This window comes from Amphibalanus amphitrite, unplaced genomic scaffold, assembly GCF_019059575.1.
Source record: "Amphibalanus amphitrite isolate SeventyFive unplaced genomic scaffold, NRLGWU_Aamphi_draft 000146F_arrow, whole genome shotgun sequence".
NCBI classification, from domain to species: domain Eukaryota; kingdom Metazoa; phylum Arthropoda; class Thecostraca; order Balanomorpha; family Balanidae; genus Amphibalanus; species Amphibalanus amphitrite.
Window position 1 is genome coordinate 807746 of NW_024881641.1, and position 20061 is coordinate 827806.

The 20061-nt window shown below is 48.6% G+C and overlaps 1 protein-coding gene across 2 annotated transcripts; it reads left to right on the forward strand.

The window, feature by feature from the left end:
* Positions 1-1846: 1846 nt before the first annotated feature.
* On the forward strand, positions 1847-19332 carry LOC122382759. 2 transcript variants are annotated; one of them, XM_043368527.1, is made up of 8 exons: positions 1847-2029; positions 6300-6489; positions 7199-7313; positions 7753-7850; positions 9007-9185; positions 9734-9886; positions 10971-11139; positions 16688-19332. In XM_043368527.1, exons 2-8 carry the CDS (start codon positions 6337-6339, stop codon positions 16892-16894), a joined length of 1074 nt encoding a protein of 357 aa, XP_043224462.1. In that variant the 5' UTR covers positions 1847-2029; positions 6300-6336; the 3' UTR covers positions 16895-19332. The 2 variants fall into 2 exon arrangements, with proteins under 2 accessions (XP_043224462.1, XP_043224463.1); XM_043368528.1 differs by lacking the exon at positions 16688-19332 and adding an exon at positions 16139-16222 and having other exon boundaries at positions 1850-2029.
* The last annotated feature ends 729 nt before the right edge of the window (positions 19333-20061 follow it).

Here is a 20061-nt window from a genome sequence, read left to right on the forward strand (position 1 = left end):
GGGCTTTAAGGGCCTTAAACGTCAATGCAACGGGGACCGTTTTGGGGAAAGTTTCTCGGCTGGTGGTGGGGCACCTGTGTGCCGATTTTGAAAGAAATCGGGGGGACCCCCCATTGACCCGAAATTTTGATTTTCCCGTAAAAACTTTCCTATGGGGAAAAAGTGGAATTTTCCTGCAGGACTGTGTCTGGGTAAACGAGAGCTTTCGATTGATACCCATTTTTACCCTAGCGCCCCGTTTTTGGCCGTACAAGGGCGAATTTACGGATTTTTTACGAGTTTACGGGGCTTTAAGGGCCTTAAACGTCAATGCAACGGGGACCGTTTTGGGGAAAGTTTCTCGGCTGGTGGTAGGGCACCTGTGTGCCGATTTTGAACGAAATCGGGGGGGACCCCCATTGACCCAAAATTTTGATTTTCCCGTAAAAACTTTCCTATGGGAAAAAAGTGGAATTTTCCTGCAGGACTGTGTCTGGGTAAACGAGAGCTTTCGATTGCTACCCATTTTTACCATAGCACCACTTTTTTGTCCGTACAAAGGCGATTTTACGGATATTTTACGAGTCTAGGGGGCTTTACGGGCCTTAAACGTCAATGCAACGGGGACCGTTTTGGGGAAAGTTTCTCGGCTGGTGGTGGGGCACCTGTGTGCCGATTTTGAACGAAATCGGGGGGGACCCCCCATTGACCCGAAATTTTGATTTTCCCGTAAAAACTTTCCTATGGGGAAAAAGTGGAATTTTCCTGCAGGACTATGTCTGGGTAAACGAGAGCTTTCGATTGATACCCATTTTTACCCTAGCGCCCCGTTTTTGGCCGTACAAGGGCGAATTTACGGATTTTTTACGAGTTTACGGGGCTTTAAGGGCCTTAAACGTCAATGCAACGGGGACCGTTTTGGGGAAAGTTTCTCGGCTGGTGGTGGGGCACCTGTGTGCCGATTTTGAACGAAATCGGGGGGGACCCCCCATTGACCCAAAATTTTGATTTTCCCGTAAAAACTTTCCTATGGGAAAAAAGTGGAATTTTCCTGCAGGACTGTGTCTGGGTAAACGAGAGCTTTCGATTGATACCCATTTTTACCATAGCACCACTTTTTTGTCCGTACAAAGGCGATTTTACGGATATTTTACGAGTCTAGGGGGTTTTACGGGCCTTAAACGTCAATGCAACGGGGACCGTTTTGGGGAAAGTTTCTCGGCTGGTGGTGGGGCACCTGTGTGCCGATTTTGAACGAAATCGGGGGGGACCCCCCATTGACCCGAAATTTTGATTTTCCCGTAAAAACTTTCCTATGGGGAAAAAGTGGAATTTTCCTGCAGGACTGTGTCTGGGTAAACGAGAGCTTTCGATTGATACCCATTTTTACCCTAGCGCCCCGTTTTTGGCCGTACAAGGGCGAATTTACGGATTTTTTACGAGTTTACGGGGCTTTAAGGGCCTTAAACGTCAATGCAACGGGGACCATTTTGGGGAAAGTTTCTCGGCTGGTGGTGGGGCACCTGTGTGCCGATTTTGAACGAAATCGGGGGGGACCCCCCATTGACCCAAAATTTTGATTTTCCCGTAAAAACTTTCCTATTGGGAAAAAGTGGAATTTTCCTGCAGGACTGTGTCTGGGTAAACGAGAGCTTTCGATTGATACCCATTTTAACCTCTTTGTGACGTCATTTCTAGGGGAAAACGGGTCATAAAGGTTTCCCTCTACCGGGGCCTTTTTTCCCCCTACCGAATCTGTGCTGTGCTGAAGCTGTGCTGAATCTGTGCCAACTTCCGTTACATGTTTTGATTGGCTTAAAACAGCTCAATTTGCTCACTCTGCGAACCTGCGCACTTGCTGCATTTCTGAAGGAACACGGAGGGTGTGAAAAAAGTGTTTGCTTGATTCTGAAGCCTTGAGCCCTGCCTTGATTGAGCTGGAATGAGCCTTGAGCCTTGAGGAAAACAAAAAGGCGAAGGAGGAAAAGGCTGTGGAATTGTGATACGGCCTTGCTCTTGCGGAAAGACGCCTGGCACCACTGCAGAGATCGTGAGTATAAATCTTTCTCTCGACTTTTTAGTCAAATTGGTATGCATTCCTGCATTGACTGTACGGGGTTAGTGATGTACAGACCACCGCTGAAGTAATGTGTGGTTTTACCTATCTGTAAGAATCTTGGTTTTACCCAAGGTTTGGTTTTACCAATCTCAACAGATGGCTTTGACTGACAATTTTTAAATACGAAGTTGAAGTGATCCAGCCTCCAGGAGCATGCAGCAAAAGATAAACTTGTAATTACAAGGAGGACGAGACATGCCAGGTTTCATTGTAGGCAAGGTTGGAAAAGTCGTGAGTTTCTGGTAGCTACCAGGATGCACTAGGGATTTTGTACTCCACTAGAAAATGAAAATATTTGCAAATGCATTTGCAAAGCATGACCACTACTGAAACTGCACATTAGGTACTTTATCAAGTTGTTTCTTTAACTTGTGTGCCATGGTCTCCAAAGGTGACCATTTGGATTCTGTACAAATGTGCTTACCTACAGGCAGCTATAACAGGATTGTTTGCATTCTGCAAAATATATTGACAACTGCACCTGGCAACATCCAGATTCCAGAGTGACAAGTGGCTGATCTGATTCTGCACCAGCATACACATTATGCAATCTGGGCTGAAACTTTGCACCAGCCTACACCAAATAAGATGCAGAGTTTTCAGTTCTTTTCAGAGAACTGCACTTCTGCTGAAAAAAGATGCAATGAATGGTTGATTTTCCTCCCCAGCTGATCAAATTGTGTTTGCTGCTCACCATTTTCCTGGTTAATGATGCTCCATCACAGTAGTGCACCATGGTGCTACAGTTGATCCACACAGCTCAATGCAAAATTTGCACCACACCACTGTAAATTGTTGATGCTGCACCTGTTACTGAGGGCCTCTGGCTCTGCACAGACAATATCTAGTTGAGCCCACCATCCTTTGCATTCTAGCCTTAAAGGTGGGGTGCCTATTTTCACAGAGGTCTTTTGCAAGTTAAAAAATAGCCACATAGGTTATAGGTAGTTACTACCAAAACAATGCATCCATCTATCCTCCCCAACTGGTGTGTCTTGCTTGCCATGTGTTCCCTCTCCCCAGTCAATCTACCATGCAGGGAGATTGACATTTGACAGTGATCAGAGCTTCTGTGCTTTGTAGCTCCATGAAGCTGGATGTAATGACTTGGGCTAGTGTGCCAACTGCCATCTGCAACCTGGTTAGTAAGACACCAGACAGAATGACTAAACATTGTATCTGTGGACTGAGATCAATTAGACTGCTGAACTGCAAAGTGAAAGAAGCATGAGTCTGGCCTGTAATGATGAGAAGTGAGACTGCTTGCAGCATTTCTGCAGTAGACCCAGAAACTGCTGAAGATAGACCACTTTTGATGATGCTTTAGCATTTGGCCTGTGTACATATCTCCAAGATTACTTTGCTTCTATGTGTAATAGACACGTGCTCACTCCTCAAATAGCTGACAGTCAGAACTCAGAAGTGTCCACTAGGTAGCTCAGCTCAGGCCTCAGCTCAAACTTTCCCCGATTCTGCAGTATCAATAGAAAGCATAAAGGCCAGATAATCATTTTGGGAATAAATAACGAGATCATAAAATAATTCAATAACCCTCGCCCAGTCAAGGGAGAGTTGATGCAATTGCATGCAACCCCCTAAGGTATTCGCGAATGCCGCCAAATATGGCATTCCCTCTGGGTCTGGGGCAACCTTTTGACACCTTCCCTGAAAATTTCAGGTCTCGGGCATTTCAGGTCAGGTCACCAGGTCACAAAAAATAGGTACAAGGTCAGGGTAAAATTGAACTTGTTTAGCGGCAACAGAATAACAAAGTTGTTCGTTAACCCGCGCCCTGCTGTTTTTTCGCGAATTTCGCGAACCTTATCATACATTTTTCTATATATGTTGTGAAAATTTTAGACCCAGGTCACTTAAGGTCAGGTCACCAGGTCAATTCAAGTGACCTCACTACATCAAAAGTTCCAATGTCTGCCAAAGCTACACCAAGTGACCGATCGCTTTGAAACTTTCAGAGATTGATAAGAACAATATTATGTACAAAATGTATATCTTTGACATTTGATATCGATGACCTAAGGTCAGCTCAATTTTGCGACCTCCTCATTATAAGTCAATGGGACAAATTTGAAAGTCCCTTTTTTAGACGGAAGTCATTATAAACACTCTAAAACACTGAATTACTAGTATCATTGACAAACTGAACATGAAAATGGCACCCGTGACCCCTTATTATGCCCCTGAGGTCATCTTAGGTCACCAATGGTACCTATCTGACTGTTTTTCGCGAATAACTTTTGATAGGGGCATGCTAGAGTGATGAAAACACATTGTTTTTCGCGAATAACTTTTGATAGGGGCATGCTAGAGTGATGAAAACACATTATGTGTGTGAATAAATAACGACGTTTTCACAAACGTCAAACTGTCATACCACGAAAACACATTAGTTGTGTTTGGCTCGACGATACGGATCGACTGATATGCAACTTGACCCTTACCAGTCAGGTCAATACCTTGACCTGGGGTCAAATTTTCAAGTTGACTTTCAAGGTCAAGTGATAATTCATTCGACGCGTCTTGACGAGAGGAACACGGCCTGGCAAAAGAATCGAACGCCGCCTTTCCCGTATCGCTTCGTGGCCCAGGAGCCGAGTTAGAAGGGGGGGGGGGAAGGTGTGTTCAAAGACCCCCCCCCCCCCCAGCAGGGCGTGGGAATCCAGGACCCCAAGCAGGGCGTGGGTTAATACCTAGCGTATAGGTACACCGTGGCACGTAGCGCCACCAAATTTCATACACAACCTGGGACATTCATTTGACACACGTGCTGAGAGTTTTCAGTCCCAGCGACCTCAGTTCAGGTCACTAGGTCACAAAAACCGGTACAATGTCAAATTGGCACTGAAATTACCCTGTTTTTCCATGAGCTCTAAGAGCTGTGCATGGATTTGCTTCAAACTTGCAGGGTATGCTAAGCAGACCGAGTGCCATAACATGCATCCCGGTTTTTCAAATTTGGTTAACCGGAGGTCATCTGCATAGAGGTCATGAGAAGTTCTAAGGAAATTTGTCCGAATGGCTCCAACTTGACAAAAATATGAGAGATGTATGCTCCATTTCAATGTTTTCATATTTTACTACCTCAGACGTGGTTAGCTTGCTGTTTCCTTGCTGCAAGAATGCTAGGGTCAGATCAACTGAGGTCAGATGGGGTCATACTACGTTTTTGCTAATAAATGAGGCTAGAGCTGCAAAGATGGTGGCTTTGAGTTCCTTGTGATCAGCCGAGTCGAATGACATGCGACATGATGCATTTTGATGAGCCACAGAGCCACAGACTTCTCTATATAAAGAAGTCTGTGTATGAGCTTATGAACTTACAAACTTTATCAATTAATTTAAGTTCACTTAAACTGGTGAGTAGTATACCATTCGATGCTCATTTACGTGCTGAGTTATCTAGTGTTTTTATTTTTATCCTATCCTTACTAGATCAAAAGTTATCAACGGAAAACTTTTAACGTGTTTAGTGAAATTTTTACATATACATCCCCCCCCCCCCTAAATATTGACCTAATGTCACCAAATTTGCACAGGGGAGATATTTCCTATGGGCCCACCTACCCTGATAATTTGAAGTTTCTGAGTGGCATACTGGAGCCAATCGCCGGGGGGGGGGGGAGGAGTCGTACCACCCCCACCCCAGGGCGTCCGCGTTATGAAAAGGCCCTGGCCGGGCGAGAGATAAAGGTGTTAAGATCGAGTGAACGCCATATACCTACTAAGCTCAATCCGAGTTCCTACAGCACAATAACCTATCTGGTTGCTAGTTGCATGTTTTCAGGTGGATTCCAGGCTGCCCGTTGATTCTGCTTAGTACCATTATTATATGGCAGCTTCCGCCCATGCTTGGCTGATGCCTGCCATTCGCCAAAGGTTGACTCAACTTAATCCGATTTTTGTTTATGACATTGAATACTTTGTTTGGCAATCGGCAGGGAAAATGAAGAAGATCGAGTTTCTCGTGTTTAGAGGCCAGGGGCGTTATGTAACATGCCGTTCGATCGAGCGACTGCGAGTCAGTGGAGTACAGTGCCGTATTCTTTGGCGTGAGGTCGTTCAAGGATCGCGATATCTGGGGGCCTAAAGCTTACTTATGCTGTGGTCGCATGGGTGCGATTGTGTTGTGTTATCGTCAGTGTTTTAGAAGAGTGTTGCGCAGTGATATTGCGCTCTGCCGCAGCCGTTTTGGTCGCGGGTTCACCGGCTGCTGAGCGGAGATGGCGTCACCGACGCTGGACTCGTTTTGCTGCGCGCTACACAATGACAGTAACGAGCCGACCAAGCAGCTGGCGCCCTACTTCCGGTCGCCCACCTACACCACCGTGTGTCTGGTGTTCGCCATATTCGGCGTCCTCGGCGCCTCGTATCAGGTCAGTCCCCCTCCCTCCCCCCCCCACACTGAATGGAGGACTTGGTCGGCGTTTGTTGCGACATGACAAACGCCATGTCTTTGGTGTTTATCTGAAAGTCGTCCATTTGATGTATTTTGTTCATCTTTTACATGCCACACATAGGACATACGGCATTGCCATGGTTCATCGCATTTTATGCCAGGGCCAGTCCGGCGCTGTTCAGGGGTCGCTGCTACGGAGCCGGATGTTTATCGGATCGCTTTGTTTGTTTTTGTGTACTTGCCGGCTGTCATTCAGACCATAATTTGGTTATCGTGAATGATGGCACACACTACACATAGAACATGGATTACCTAGAATAGTAAGTTATCGTTGTGCGTTTGTTTACATAGTTTGTATGAGGACAGGTCTTTTTGTCGGAAAACCGTTGTCACCAGTCACTGGGTCCGCTTTTGGTAAGGTTTGTGTTTGCAGTAGGGGGCAGCCGCGGTTATTACCACAGATTCGTAGGAAAAAAAAATGAACCAGGGCGTATTCAGTTCAATGTGGCTTAGCGGTGTAAAACAATACTATGTCGTCGCATTTGTGCTGTTACCTAAGTTTCTTGTCATTTGTTTGTATTTTTTTATCTGTGTGCGACCGTTTAGTGATTGTATTGCGCCAATGCCCTAGGTCGACAGAAGTCCGTTTGGTACATTGTGCTGATGATCCCTGTTGGCCGTCTCAGATACTGCATAACCACGTGATTCTGGAGCGGAGCAGCCTGCGGCGGCCGACGTTCATCCTGCGAGGCCGGCGCATCCTGCAGTGGCTCGGCTTTGCCGACCTGATGGCTGCAGTTGGTCAGTGGTGGTGCCCCGTCGGACTGGGCCGTCACCTCGCGGGCACGCGATGGTGACGGGTTTGGAGAATAGTTTGACTAATTTATTGCTTTTGGACGGAAATGATTAAACAGCGCCGTCAAATGTGTTGAAGTTGCACTCCGTAACTTTGTTGTTACATTGGTCTTCGCAATTACTGAGAGGTTTGATTTAAATAAGACAATTCAGGGACAGTTTATGAGCCTTCCTTGTCTCGGTGGTTTTGTAGTGTGTAAAATAATTCTTCAGTATAGGCGTTTTTATTCTGCTTGTTAAGGGCTGTCGGATCGCTCATCTGCAGATGGTAGGTAGGGTTGTTGTCAAGTATAACAATAAAACTATAAATCATCGCCATGTTGAAAATAGGTTGCGAATAATGTGTAAGTTTTCTTTTCCGACGATAAATCGGGTGGCTTTTCAGGTGTGATCCTTCGCTGCGTGGTCTGGCTGATGGACGAAAACATGATGAGGGGTCTCGGATTGGATGAATTCGCCAGCGATTTCTGCATCGTCACATCGGTGAGAGCACAGTTACTCTGGTTAGTATGATCAATAATCACTAATTTTATGTTTGATTTCGCTCGTACGATTTCATCGTCATGCATTACGTAACAGCAAGAGCAGTGACTTGGAACTTAGTTTGTAGGGGGAAAGAAGTTTCTTGTTGTATGGGAGGTGCTCAACTAGCGACTGACGAGCGGGAGTTCTGAAATATGACGCATCTTTTCTTTTTGTTAAGGAAAAATTTGCATGAAAATCTTGTTTACTGCCTCATTCTTTTTCATTGAACGTTCGTGAGCGTTGCTTGCATTCTATGTTTTTACCATCTCCGGCATTGCGATTAATTCATACATCTACACCACACATTTGTCACCTTTTCCGGGCGGCTTTCTGTCTGTTTTTCGTTTTTGTTTGTTTGTTTGTTTTGTTGGGTTAGGCCCTTTCGGTCGACAAGACCATTGCAGAGCCGGAAGGATGATAGGAATTGGGGGGAGACATTGGTCTGGGCAGGCACCCTAGTGAGTCGCCGGGGCTGAGCCCGTCCAGAGGACAGGCCACCCAGCCCCAAGGCACTCACTGCACCCGGCTACGGGGTGCGCTCCCTCAGGAGCAGCGGTGCCGCTCCAAAGGAGCAGCCCGCATGAGATAAAGTTGCCTGTCCAGCCCGGAGGGGGGTTGCGGCGTGGAGGAGAAGGATTTCTGTTTCCAGAGGATAGAAGCACGGATAGGTGTTTTTCGTTCTCTGTCTAGTGGCCGTTGTGTTTGCGTTGTCCGTGTATCTGTCGAGTGTTGTGTTTGCGTCGCCTGCCTGTGCCCTGTGTACCTACGCCTGGCGAGATGCAGAGCCGGCGCCTCCTTGCACGGGGACTGACCGCACTCCGCCGCTCCTGGGCTGACGGCTGATAATGCTGGGCCGTCCTTGTCCCGATGGCTGGCCGCTCTCCCCTCCCAGCACAGGGGCTGACCGCACTCCGCCGCTCCTGAGTTGAAGTTGACAGCACCCCACCTGCCCTGCCTCAGAGGCTGACCGTGGCCCATTACCTCTGATAATGCTCTGCCGTCCCTATCCTGGTGACTGACCGCGGCCCTTTGCCGCTGCCCTGAGGGCTGACCGCACTCTGCCATCCCTGTCCCGGTGGCTGACCGCTCGTCCCATCTCCTCCGGTCCCCGCAGGCGGTGACGCAGTATTTTTACACGGCCACCTACATGTGGACGCTGCTGTACGCGGTGGACGTCCTGCGCACACTGCGCGGCTCCGGCGGCTCGATGGTCGTGTACGGCCTCTGGGCCTGGCTGGTGCCGTTCGTCCTCTCCACCATCGGCTTCCTGCTGCTCTTCGTGCCCGGCACCAAGTGAGCGGCGGGGTATCACCCTCAGAGGGGTGGGGTGGGGTGGGGGTCAACTGGGCTGACACCATGGGAGCGGCGGGCCATCGCGCTCAGAGGGGATGGGGTTTAACGGGGCAATCTAGCGCCTAGCTAGCGACGAGCCCCCGCGTTCGGAGACGTACCCCCGGGCTACCGTGATATCGGGGTTCGGTGGTGTATCGTACTGATGGTACGAGACATCACCAAATCTCGTTGTTTGGTGGTGTCTCGTATAAACGTTTCTTCCCGTGGGAAGGTTTGATTTTCATTGCTCTTGATATAGGTAATTGTTATGCTAGTATGAATATTGACATTCACATAAAATAAAATTAGGATTGCGTGAGATGAATGAGATGATGATTTTTTTCATGTTGAAACATGCGATGTGATTTTAAAGACCGAAGTAGCTTTTTCTGTTTCACGCAGTTCAGTATGTTCTGTCACTGCCTCGTTCTTTTTGTTCATTTTTTATGTCGTTGCCGATGCGGTACACCTACTGTTTGTAATGCTGTCATGTCCGTGTCCGTCGGCAGTTGTCACGCGCAGGGCACCAACAGCTTCCTGCGCCACTTCCCCAACTACATGTGCGTCTACCTGCCGCTGGTGACGGTGCTGGTGTCGTGTCCGATACTGGTGCGGCTCTCACTGTCCAGGATCCGCGCCCGCATCGCAAACACCTCCAACCGGTGAGTTAGACAATACCTCCAACCGGTGAGCTAGAGCCTAGACAACACCTCCAACCGGTGAGTGAACACCTCCGACCGGTGAGTTAGCAACCTCCAACCAGCGAGTTAGACAGCAACCTCCAACCAGCGAGTTAGACAGCCGCTGCCGACCAGTGAGTGCCGCCAACCGGTGAGTTAGACAATACCTCCAACCGGTGAGTTAGGCAGCAGCTTCTAACCGGTGAGTTAGACAGCCGCTGCCGACCAGTGAGTGCCGCCAACCGGTGAGTTAGACAATACCTCCAACCGGTGAGTTAGGCAGCAGCTTCTGACCGGTGAGTTAGACAATACAGCTTCCGACCAGTGACTTGGACAACGCCGCCAACCGATGGCGGTGGGTGGTCCCAAGTCTTCAGCTGCAGGCGCTGAGTGGTCCAGCGCCGCTCATCGTTGTCCGGTGGGTGGTCGAATGCCCTCAATACGGGCTATTGACAGCAAGATTCCTTTACTACTCAGGCTGGCTCACTAGGGAAATAAAGGCGCCGTGGTGACGTCATCAGAGGAAATCCTTCACTTTCAAATGAAGGGGTCATTTGAATTGCTGATTTTGGCTCGATATAGTCCTATTTTTAGCTTCAGCCCCATTTATCGTAATGAGGTGAACTCTTTGTTACATTGGTACAACTTTTGATGACACATAATCCTTGTTTTTTTTTTCTCCAGCTCGCTCGAAAGATGATGAAATTTGCATGCATGCCCATGGGTGAAGGGAGATTCTACCGCCGTGGTGACGTCACGGTAAAGGGATTCTGGAGCTTGTGAACGGTGGATGACAGCTTGACAGCTTGACAGGATTGACAGCTTCTTGCCATTCCCACCGGCCGTGAATCTCTATGACCGTCTCCTAACGTATGGGTTTGCAATGGCAAAGTGTACATTTAACAATTTTGCTTGTTTCTTTTGTAATTGATTCCGGTGAACTACGTTCATATGCTTCATTCGAAAGAAGCACTTTGGTCTGCTCTTTTGTGGTGGATTGCTGGATTTTACTATTTGTGGTAGGTGATGCAGCAGGCCAGTCACCGTGTCTCGTCCCCGCTGTCAGTTTCAGTAACCGGGAGCGGCGCACGCTGCTCTACCTGCGCTTCAAGTTTGTCTGCATCATCGTGGCGTTCTACCTGTGCTGGCTGCCGAACCTGGTGAACGGCGTACTGCTGTGGAGCACGTGGCCGCAGGTGCCCGTCCAGCCGGTGGTGGTCATCTGGTACTTCATGGTGAGTGAACGCGGGCCGCTCTGAGCGGAGCCGGGCCGAAATCTGCGCCACCATCACCGGGGAATGTCGAGCACACGCGGGGGGAGGTAGATTAAATATGACTGAGTAGTGCTTTGGTAGCGAGCCTGTCTGATCACCATCGCTTACTTTGTCTATCTTTTTCTGGAACTGCCGGCTTTCATCGTTGTTGAGCCATCGACGTTTTGCTTTGGCAGTGTGTTCTGTGATACAGCCAGTCACCAGTCAGCCATGATCTGTTCCAGGCAGGAGTGCTGCCGTCGGGAGGAAAAAAGCCGTATCTGGGGCACTTTTTCGAATTGAAAATTGTTCAGGAGAGGCAAAAAACGCGTTTTTTGTTATAAAATTCGTTAACTTTGCTCAATAACGAAACAAAACATACTGCAGTGATCGGAAAGAAATTTTACATCCAATGAAAGTGGTTATAAAAGGGAAATTATTTTAACCTAAAAGCAAAAGGCGAAAAACTTTTTTGCTTCCAATTCAACCCCGAGTTTGCGGAATCTTTCTTTCACGAAAAAAGCCGTATCGTGGAAGAAAGCCGCATCGTACGAGACACCTGAGCAATACTGTCATGAAAAAAGCCGTATGTCTGATACATTGGTTAACCGATCGGGAATAAAGCCGTATCGCCATTTTTGTTTAATCATATTGTTGTCAAAAAGCACTATCATCGGTGCATTTGTATTGACAGCGTATTGGTTCATACTCGAGGGCAGCGCTTTTCGAGGAGCGCTGTGGCCCGAAGGTTTGGACTTTGAATTGTGAAAAACGCCCGCCCGCCGGAAAACGCAAACACCGCAAAACGCGCAAAACGCACGCCCGAAACGCCAACGCAAACGTCGCAAAAAATAAACAAACGCCCGCCCGCCGCAAACCGCAAATAAAAAACGCAAAAACGCCGCAAAACAATAAAACCGCCCGCCAACCGCAAACAAATTTAACACCGCAAACGACGCAAAAAAAGAAGAAAACCGCCCGCATCGCCCGCCCGCCCGCCCGCCCGCCGCCAAAGACAAACACCGCAAAAAACACAAAACGCCCGCCCGCCGCAAAACGTAAACACCGCAAAACGTGTAAAACGCACGCCCGAAAAGCCAACGCAAACGGCAAAAAATCACCCGACCGCCGCAAACCACACAGAAAAAAACGCCGAAACGCCGAAAAAAAATAAAACCGCCCGCACCGCACCGACGCTAACTGCTAACCGAAAACGACTAAAAGTCGCCCGCCAGCCGCCAAACGCAAACACCGCAAATAAGCGCCCGGCCGCAGCAAGATAATAATTTATCAGCGGCTGGCATACCGCTAGGCTGGTCATTTTCACAAATCAAAAAGATATCTGCAAAAATCTCCTAGATGAAAGCGCCCGATTAAAAAACGGATGGCACGTGCGTGTTCCTCGCCCCCAACTTCCTTCAGGTCAATCGTCATTTGGGTCATCTAACGCATTGACGTATCTGCAAAAATCTCCTAGATGAAAGCGCCCGAGTAAAAAACGGATGGCACGTGCGTGTTCCTCGCCCCCAACTTCCTTCAGGTCAATCGTCATTTGGGTCATCTAACGCATTGACGACCGGCTGGGTGGAATGAACATTGCGCCAAGAAACGTAAGTATATTGTCAAAAAGAATCCCCAGAGTGGTGGATCCCAAAAGTTTGAAACTACCACTTTGGCCCACTGGACGACACCTTAAACAGTTGCCGACCGGATGACACCCATTGTTTGGTCACCCACGCCATAGTATGCATCATGGGTGCGCCGAAATGACCAAAAGTCCCAATTTCCGGTGTGCAGGGTCATTTTCAACGGCACGTGGCACGTGGTTCTGGACTTTTCCGGCCACTTTGCGACATACCCATGGGTAGTGCACCGAATGGTGGTTGATCTGCATGTAAGAAAATGGGGGGTCGTTTGGATCGTTTTCGAGCAATCTGCCGTGGAACGCATTTTTTCATTTTCCCCATTGGCTTAACACGGGAATTTTTAAAGTCACGTGGCACGTGCACCAGATGGTCCGCGGAGGGGAGACCCATACCAGAACGTAGATCACCTGGTCCACTAGAAATCCTGAAAAAAATCAGAATATTTGGACCAGCCGTTTTCAAGAGCATCAAGTTGTACTGATCTCAGGCAGCTTTTGCCAAATTGTCAGGGAACTCAGATTTGTTTTTCAATAGAAAAACACAATTCTAAAGAATAGTGTTTTAACTATTGACAACAAACCTTCGGTTAAAAGTACTAAAGCAGTTCCGCTGCTGGTTCTGTTCCACTGCTTCAGCTCTCAAGTATGGATATCTAATTGAACGTTCGATACAAAAACAAACATGATACCCATTTTAAACTACATGATCTATGCATAATCGCATTATTGTCGTAACTTTAGGCTCTTGGATTCTGGTTGCGCAGGGTGCCATCAAAAGACAGCTTGACCAACCGACCAGGGACGTAGCCAAGGGGGGGGGGGAGCACAGGGGCCATGCCCCCCTCTAAACGCGAAAATAAAATAAAATAAAACTTTAAAAAAATAACCACAGCTGCACCACATCCCAAAAGATAGTGGGCCAAATCCGAGGAGTTTTCTTTTTCTGGAGGGGCACGACACTAGGCCGCGACCTGTGGCCCCTCCCTGAGCAAAATCCTGGCTACGTGCCTGCAACCGACAAGGGGAATCACGAATGCTGTCTTTGTACGGTGCTTCAATTTTCGATTACACTGGACTCCAGAGTTAATTCTGAGCCACTGATATATTCGGAGAGATGAGTGTGCCGGTCTGCCGCTGCGCCGAAGCCACGGCGACAATGTCGAGAGAACCGAGATAGTGTAGTTTCCCATCGTCGATCTGCAGACCTCAAAGCACTTCAAGGGGGCAAGAGACGATGAGTGGGAATGTTGCTGATTAGCTGGACACAAGGTTCCCGGAAAAGGGACGCTGTTAAGTCACGTGGTGCGCAGCTACAAGCACGGAACCGCCCGGCTCCTGAACCAAAATAGAGGATGGTGTAAGAACTTCAGGAATTCCCGTAAAGAAACTGCATCTACAAAGCCTGGGCGAAACATCTAGGGCGATAGCACTGTGCCGTGGCTGAGGGTGTAAGCAAATGCCGCCTCATTGTCGGAGATCGCTAGACTGCTGAGAGCTCCACACGTCTGCGGGAACGCCCTTTAGAGGGCGCACCCTCAAAAGGCCCCCAATGTGCACTCGTATTCACAGGGCTCTGATTATAGCGCCTACTGCAACAGAGCAGAGGGCTATTCACAGTACGCCTTGCTGCATCCTCCACCGGCCACAGCTGTGCTGGTAGGCTCTGGGCAGCTGCCCGTAGAATACGACAATGTTGGGCTTGTGCGTGCTACAAGGTAGCCTAAATTTCCAATATGATTGAGCATCATGGGTATGAGGGAGCCGGAAAGAAGACGGTAAAGTCATTGACCCGGAATGGAAGTGACAGGGGATGACGGTCCCAAAGATACATGGGCGTGGTCACAATTATCACAATGAATGTGACGAGGTTGGCAATAGCAATCGACCTTTCACGGTATTCAACTATATCTTCAACGGTTTTACGACAAAGATTGTAGGTCGTCGTACTAAGCGTGCCGGCTACGAGCTGCATGTCTATGATGATTACCGGGTCGAACTTAACATGATGCTATTTTGGTTGTGGAGTGGGGTGGGGACAGGGAGGCCAAATTAATCATGGGGGAGGCTAGGTCGGGTATTTTTTGTTATTGGAATTTTAAACGAAGCTGGGGAAAAGAACGGTCGGTTTATACTGGCGCTCCCGGCTGGTTAGCACATCAAAATACTGGATGCCCGGCACCCTGCTGACACCACCGAGCTGACAAAGTTCTGTTGGCTTCAAACTTCTCAAGTTCACTCCCTATTTTATTTCAACTAAAATTCCCCTATAAATGGTCACATATTGCTACGATCACGTAGCATGTTTGTGTAAATGTTCAACTGTTCCGTCCAGGATATGCCGAAGCCATGCTAAATGAGTAGATACGGCTTTCTTCCAAACTGCCTGGAACAACGATTCGGCTCATATTTCACAGGCCACCATCAAATTAAAGCCGTATCTACAAGATACGGCTTTCTTCCTGACTTATCAGTTCCACATTCTTTGTTTGAAATTTTGTATAAATGCCGTATCTGCCGAATTTAAGGATACGGCTTTCTTCCTGCGTGTTTTGCGATCCCTGATGTAACAAATCCGTTTTTGAATTTTTATATTATATATAATATTTTCATTTTTGAGTGTACACACGTTTGAGCAGTACCATTAAACGCATCATGAAAAGAGCTTTCCAACGATATCAAAAACGAAAAATCGATAAAAATGTGACTTACGGCTTTTTTCCTCCCGACGGCAGAGTGAATCCATGTTCAATTTTTGGGGCAGCGCTGAACGGTTACCGGCAGGACTGAGCCCCTGTGTTCCGTTTCAAGCAGCTACTTCCCTGGACGCTCCTTTACAAGCAGCACCAACCCATTCATGCTCCGTTTGATGTTCCAGGCGGCTCTGGCCCGGCCTCCTGTTCCGTTTTAGCGGTATTTATTGAACCGTCCGTCCTCCATCCCAAGCATCTCTGACTCCTCGGTGCTCCCTTATGCTAGGTTGCAGCAATGTTTGTTTCCTCCATGCTCCGTTTCACATTCGCGTTTTTTGTGGTACTGTGTGCTGACCGCTTTTGTCCCGTTCCATGCGTTACTTACCCCTCCCATTCCGTTCCATGCGTTACTTACCCCTCCCATTCCGTTCCATGCGTTACTTACCCCTCCCATTCCGTTCCATGCGTTGCTGACCGCTCCCCATTCCGTTCCATGCGTTACTGACCGCTCCCATTCCGTTCCATGTGTTGCTGACCGCTCCCCGTTCCCTTGCACGCGGTGTTGACCCCTCCGTTCCGGTGCAGGCGTTGCTGACCCCTCCGTTCCGTTCCATGCGGTGCTGACTGCTCCGTGTCCCTGTTGCAGGCGGTGCTGAACCCGCTGCAGGCGGTGCTGAGTGCTGACCGCTCCCCGTTCCCTTGCAGGCGGTGCTGACCCCTCCGTTCCGTTGCAGGCGGTGCTGACCCCTCCGTTCCGTTCCATTTGGTGCTGACTGCTCCGTGTCCCTGTTGCAGGCGGTGCTGAACCCGCTGCAGGCGGTGCTGAACCCGCTGCAGGCGGTGCTGAGTGCTGACCGCTCTCCGTTCTGTTGCAGGCGGTGCTGACCTCTCCCGTCCCGCTGCAGGCGGTACTGAACCCGCTGCAGGCGGTGCTGACTGCTGACCCCTCCCGTTTCGTTGCAGGACCGCTCTCCGTTCCTTTTTCAGACGGTGCTGAACCCGCTGCAGGCGGTGCTGACCTCTCCCGTCCCGCTGCAGGCGGTGCTGAACCCGCTGCAGGCGGTGCTGACCGCTCTCCGTTCCCTTTTCAGGCGGTGCTGAACCCGCTGCAGGCGGTGCTCAACTCGCTGCAGGCGGTGCTGACCCCTCCCGTTTCGTTGCAGGCGGTGCTGACCGCCCTCCGTTCCCTTTTCAGGCGGTGCTGAACCCGCTGCAGGCGGTGCTCAACTCGCTGCTGTACCGCAGCTGGGACTCTGGCTCGCCCAGTATCGGTGAGTGGCTGGCCGAGCGGGCGCGCGCGCTGGCCGCCTGGTGCCACCGCGCCGCCCGGCCGCACCCCGAGATGGACCCGCTGCTCAACGGCGCCAGCAAGTCGTACGACTCGCTGGACAACAACGGCTAGAAAATCTGCCGGCCGGTCCGGGAACTGTAGCTTACGATCTCGTCACAAGATGGCGCAATAGGTGGCACAAACAACCACAAGGGAATCAAAGGAGCGCCAGCTTTCCTTACACTTCGCGGTCAAGGGCGGCCACTTCTCTGTAGTGTATGAAAATACTCGAAAAACAACAACATTGTACTGCTTTTCACTTAGGGTCTTTTTGTTACTAGCTGTCAATTCCAGACAAAGTTCGTGATCCCGAATTCCGGGCCTATCCACGTCTAGTTCTGGGGTCGTCCAGTAGGCACGTTTCGTGGTTGGATTCCGGATAGAACGATTGTGTGCATCCACCACGTCCTCAATAACTTTCTCTCTTACTTCGGTACTCCTTTTTGCTTCATAATCAATCGCAGTCTGGGTTGACCCTCTATGGACCTACGGAGCGTTGTGGTCCGGATAATACCAGCCTTCACGCGCCTGTGATTTCTTTTGCTGGTGCAGATGTAAGGTGTTACCTAAATATGCCTAAATCAGAGCCAGATTTCGTTTTCTCTTTCCTCTCATTTTCTTTTCACGTGCCGATGACGAGCTGGTCGTCCTAAGGCACGGATTCAGTGTCTTGTCTGCACACGTGTTTTACTGTCTTGGAATGGCCATCGTTCGCTGACATTGATGCCATGTAAAAGGTGAAGCGTATAACATTATGGGTCACTGGTTCAGGGTTTGATATGTGGTATAGATTTAACGAACAACTATCTTCTTTACTAGTATTGTGACTAATATCAGTGTATCATAAAAAAACCCAAAGGTGATGTATGAACAAGGACGTCAGAATCTTCAGAATGCATGCTTTGTAGGTGGCTTGGGGAGCCCTACATGTTTTAACGTTATGGCCAATGCCGTAAGTCTGGATGTTTTTTTTTTTTACAAAAAAGAAAACTTCGATCCATTATTTTTGCTCAGTATTGCCACATTATTTGCGCTATTGTGCTCTCCGAAAAAGCGCGGATGTTTCATGAGCGTAAATATTTCATCGGACTTACGTTTCAGCAATGATGGCTAATGCAGGGTTCTGGAGTGAGTTTCTCCGATTTCACGGTAGTTTATTAGTGTTTGCGTTCGCATTGGCTACTGTGTTTGAGAGCAACGACTGGAGTAGTGTGTGATTGGAGCCGATTGAGGATTGAGGGTGAACGATCGTGATGTAACCATGTGCCGAATTATATGTTAACGTCTGGCAGGGACCTGATTTAGGCGATACCTTGTCACTGGTTTCACCGTCTATTGCATGCTTGGCCTTCGTAGATAGGTCCTTCGTAGTTAAGTCACAAATAACAACGAAGAGTGGGCTTGTGCAGTCTCGAGAGGCACGTGCGGAGCAGTGTACTACGATTAGTTCGCGCAGTGCTTTCATTCACTCTACAATCTTTTCAGTATTGAGGCCGTGCCTTCAGCATTTGTGTCGTGAATTTATGCTTTATTTCTTGATATCAATAACCGATGCATTTCTTTTAACGTACCAATGGTCATACATGGATGCACTATAAAGGCTGAACATGAGAATGGATATTATAATTATTTTTGGATTGGTCTATGATAGTTAGTCGCGAAACGATCGACTCTTGTGGCGGGTCTTTTACGAACCGTCTGCAACATCGCAGCGTACACATGACCTTATTGATACATCCTGATGCTTATTGTCGTAGTTGCCATCACAAAAGACCCGATATTGAGTGGAACGGGTAGCAGTGGCTCTCTCAGATAGTGATATATCGACTCTGCTACCGTCAAATGATCAGATGTCAGATGTTAGATGCTTCCGTCTTTCTGAGATGTTCCATCTCTGTGACATGTGTCTTTTTTAGATTTGCTATTCTGCGAGAAACTGAACAGTTTAGGTGTAGGTATTCCAGTCGTTATTCGCATCCGCTTCATTCATGCATCATCTTCTGATGATGCCAGCAGGAAGGACTGGGACCGGTTGCGTGGCAAATTTCGTCACTCGCTTTGTGGCCTTCTGTGTTGGGACATGACTCCCGTCGTGATTTGTGGTAGAGCTAAAGTCATGAGAAGATAAATAGATGTATTCATGTATTCATTCTTGAGCACTAATTAGAGTGATGAACGTCGATAACCATATTCGACCACATACACTATATACATACATTTCCGTGTGTTGTAGGCTATTAAACGTGTGCGCTCAGTATCGTGGGTGTGCTGAATACTATAGATAGGCGAATAGACTGGACTGGAAGTGTACTACTCTTCATGGGATGGACTGTATAGTGTATGCTCTGGAGTTTTGGCATATAAGCGGCAATACACTGACTATGTATGACTATATAATATGTGTGTGGTATACAGCGCTGCAGGCGATAGCCTGGGCCTACGTTTTGTGTGAACTGCGTTAAAAGGTGTTGTGTACTCGTTCAATATATTTGCACTTTTGTATCAACTTGTTCTGAATGTTTTAATGATGCTAGAAGGCTTCTGTGGTAAAGTTGGCTTCGCTGGCGGTCGCGGACGTGGGGATGGGGGGGGGGGGGGGCGGATGGGCTGGGGCGTATTCTGAAATATTAAGTGTTTTCGACTCGACTCTTCGACCGTCCTGCCAGTTCGGAGGAGTGCTCCCGATTCCCCTCCCAGTACCTGGGCTGGTTTAGAGCCCGGTCCGGTAGCTTGGTCACTTGGTCAGATCAGACTCAAAGCCAGGTCATAGCTGGAAAACAATTTTTGGGTAAGCCATATATTTTCCCTTAGATCCTTAACATTTTTCACAAGACTAAGCTCAAAACATGTACCTTCTTATTAACCCGCGCACCGGCGGGGGTCTGCGCCAACTTACAACCGACGGGGGTGGGGCGGATGACCGCCCCCCCCCCCCTGAGATATCAAGAACGAAGCAAGATGGCGACAAGCGGTAAACGGCATGGGGTACGCACGGACAGGGTCTACAATTTTTACCAAGGTCATTTTAAGGTCAGGTCAAAGATGACGTCACAGGGGTAAAAAAAGTCCAAATGGCGGCGATAGATATGGAGAGTTTTTCTCGAATAACGTTCGAATTAGTCAAGCTAGGAACAAACTACGTGCATCATCGTGATCCTCTCGTCAATCTGCATCGAACCATATACATATATGTTGACCTCGAAAGGTCAAGGTGAAAGGTTGACCTCAGGTCACGTGAC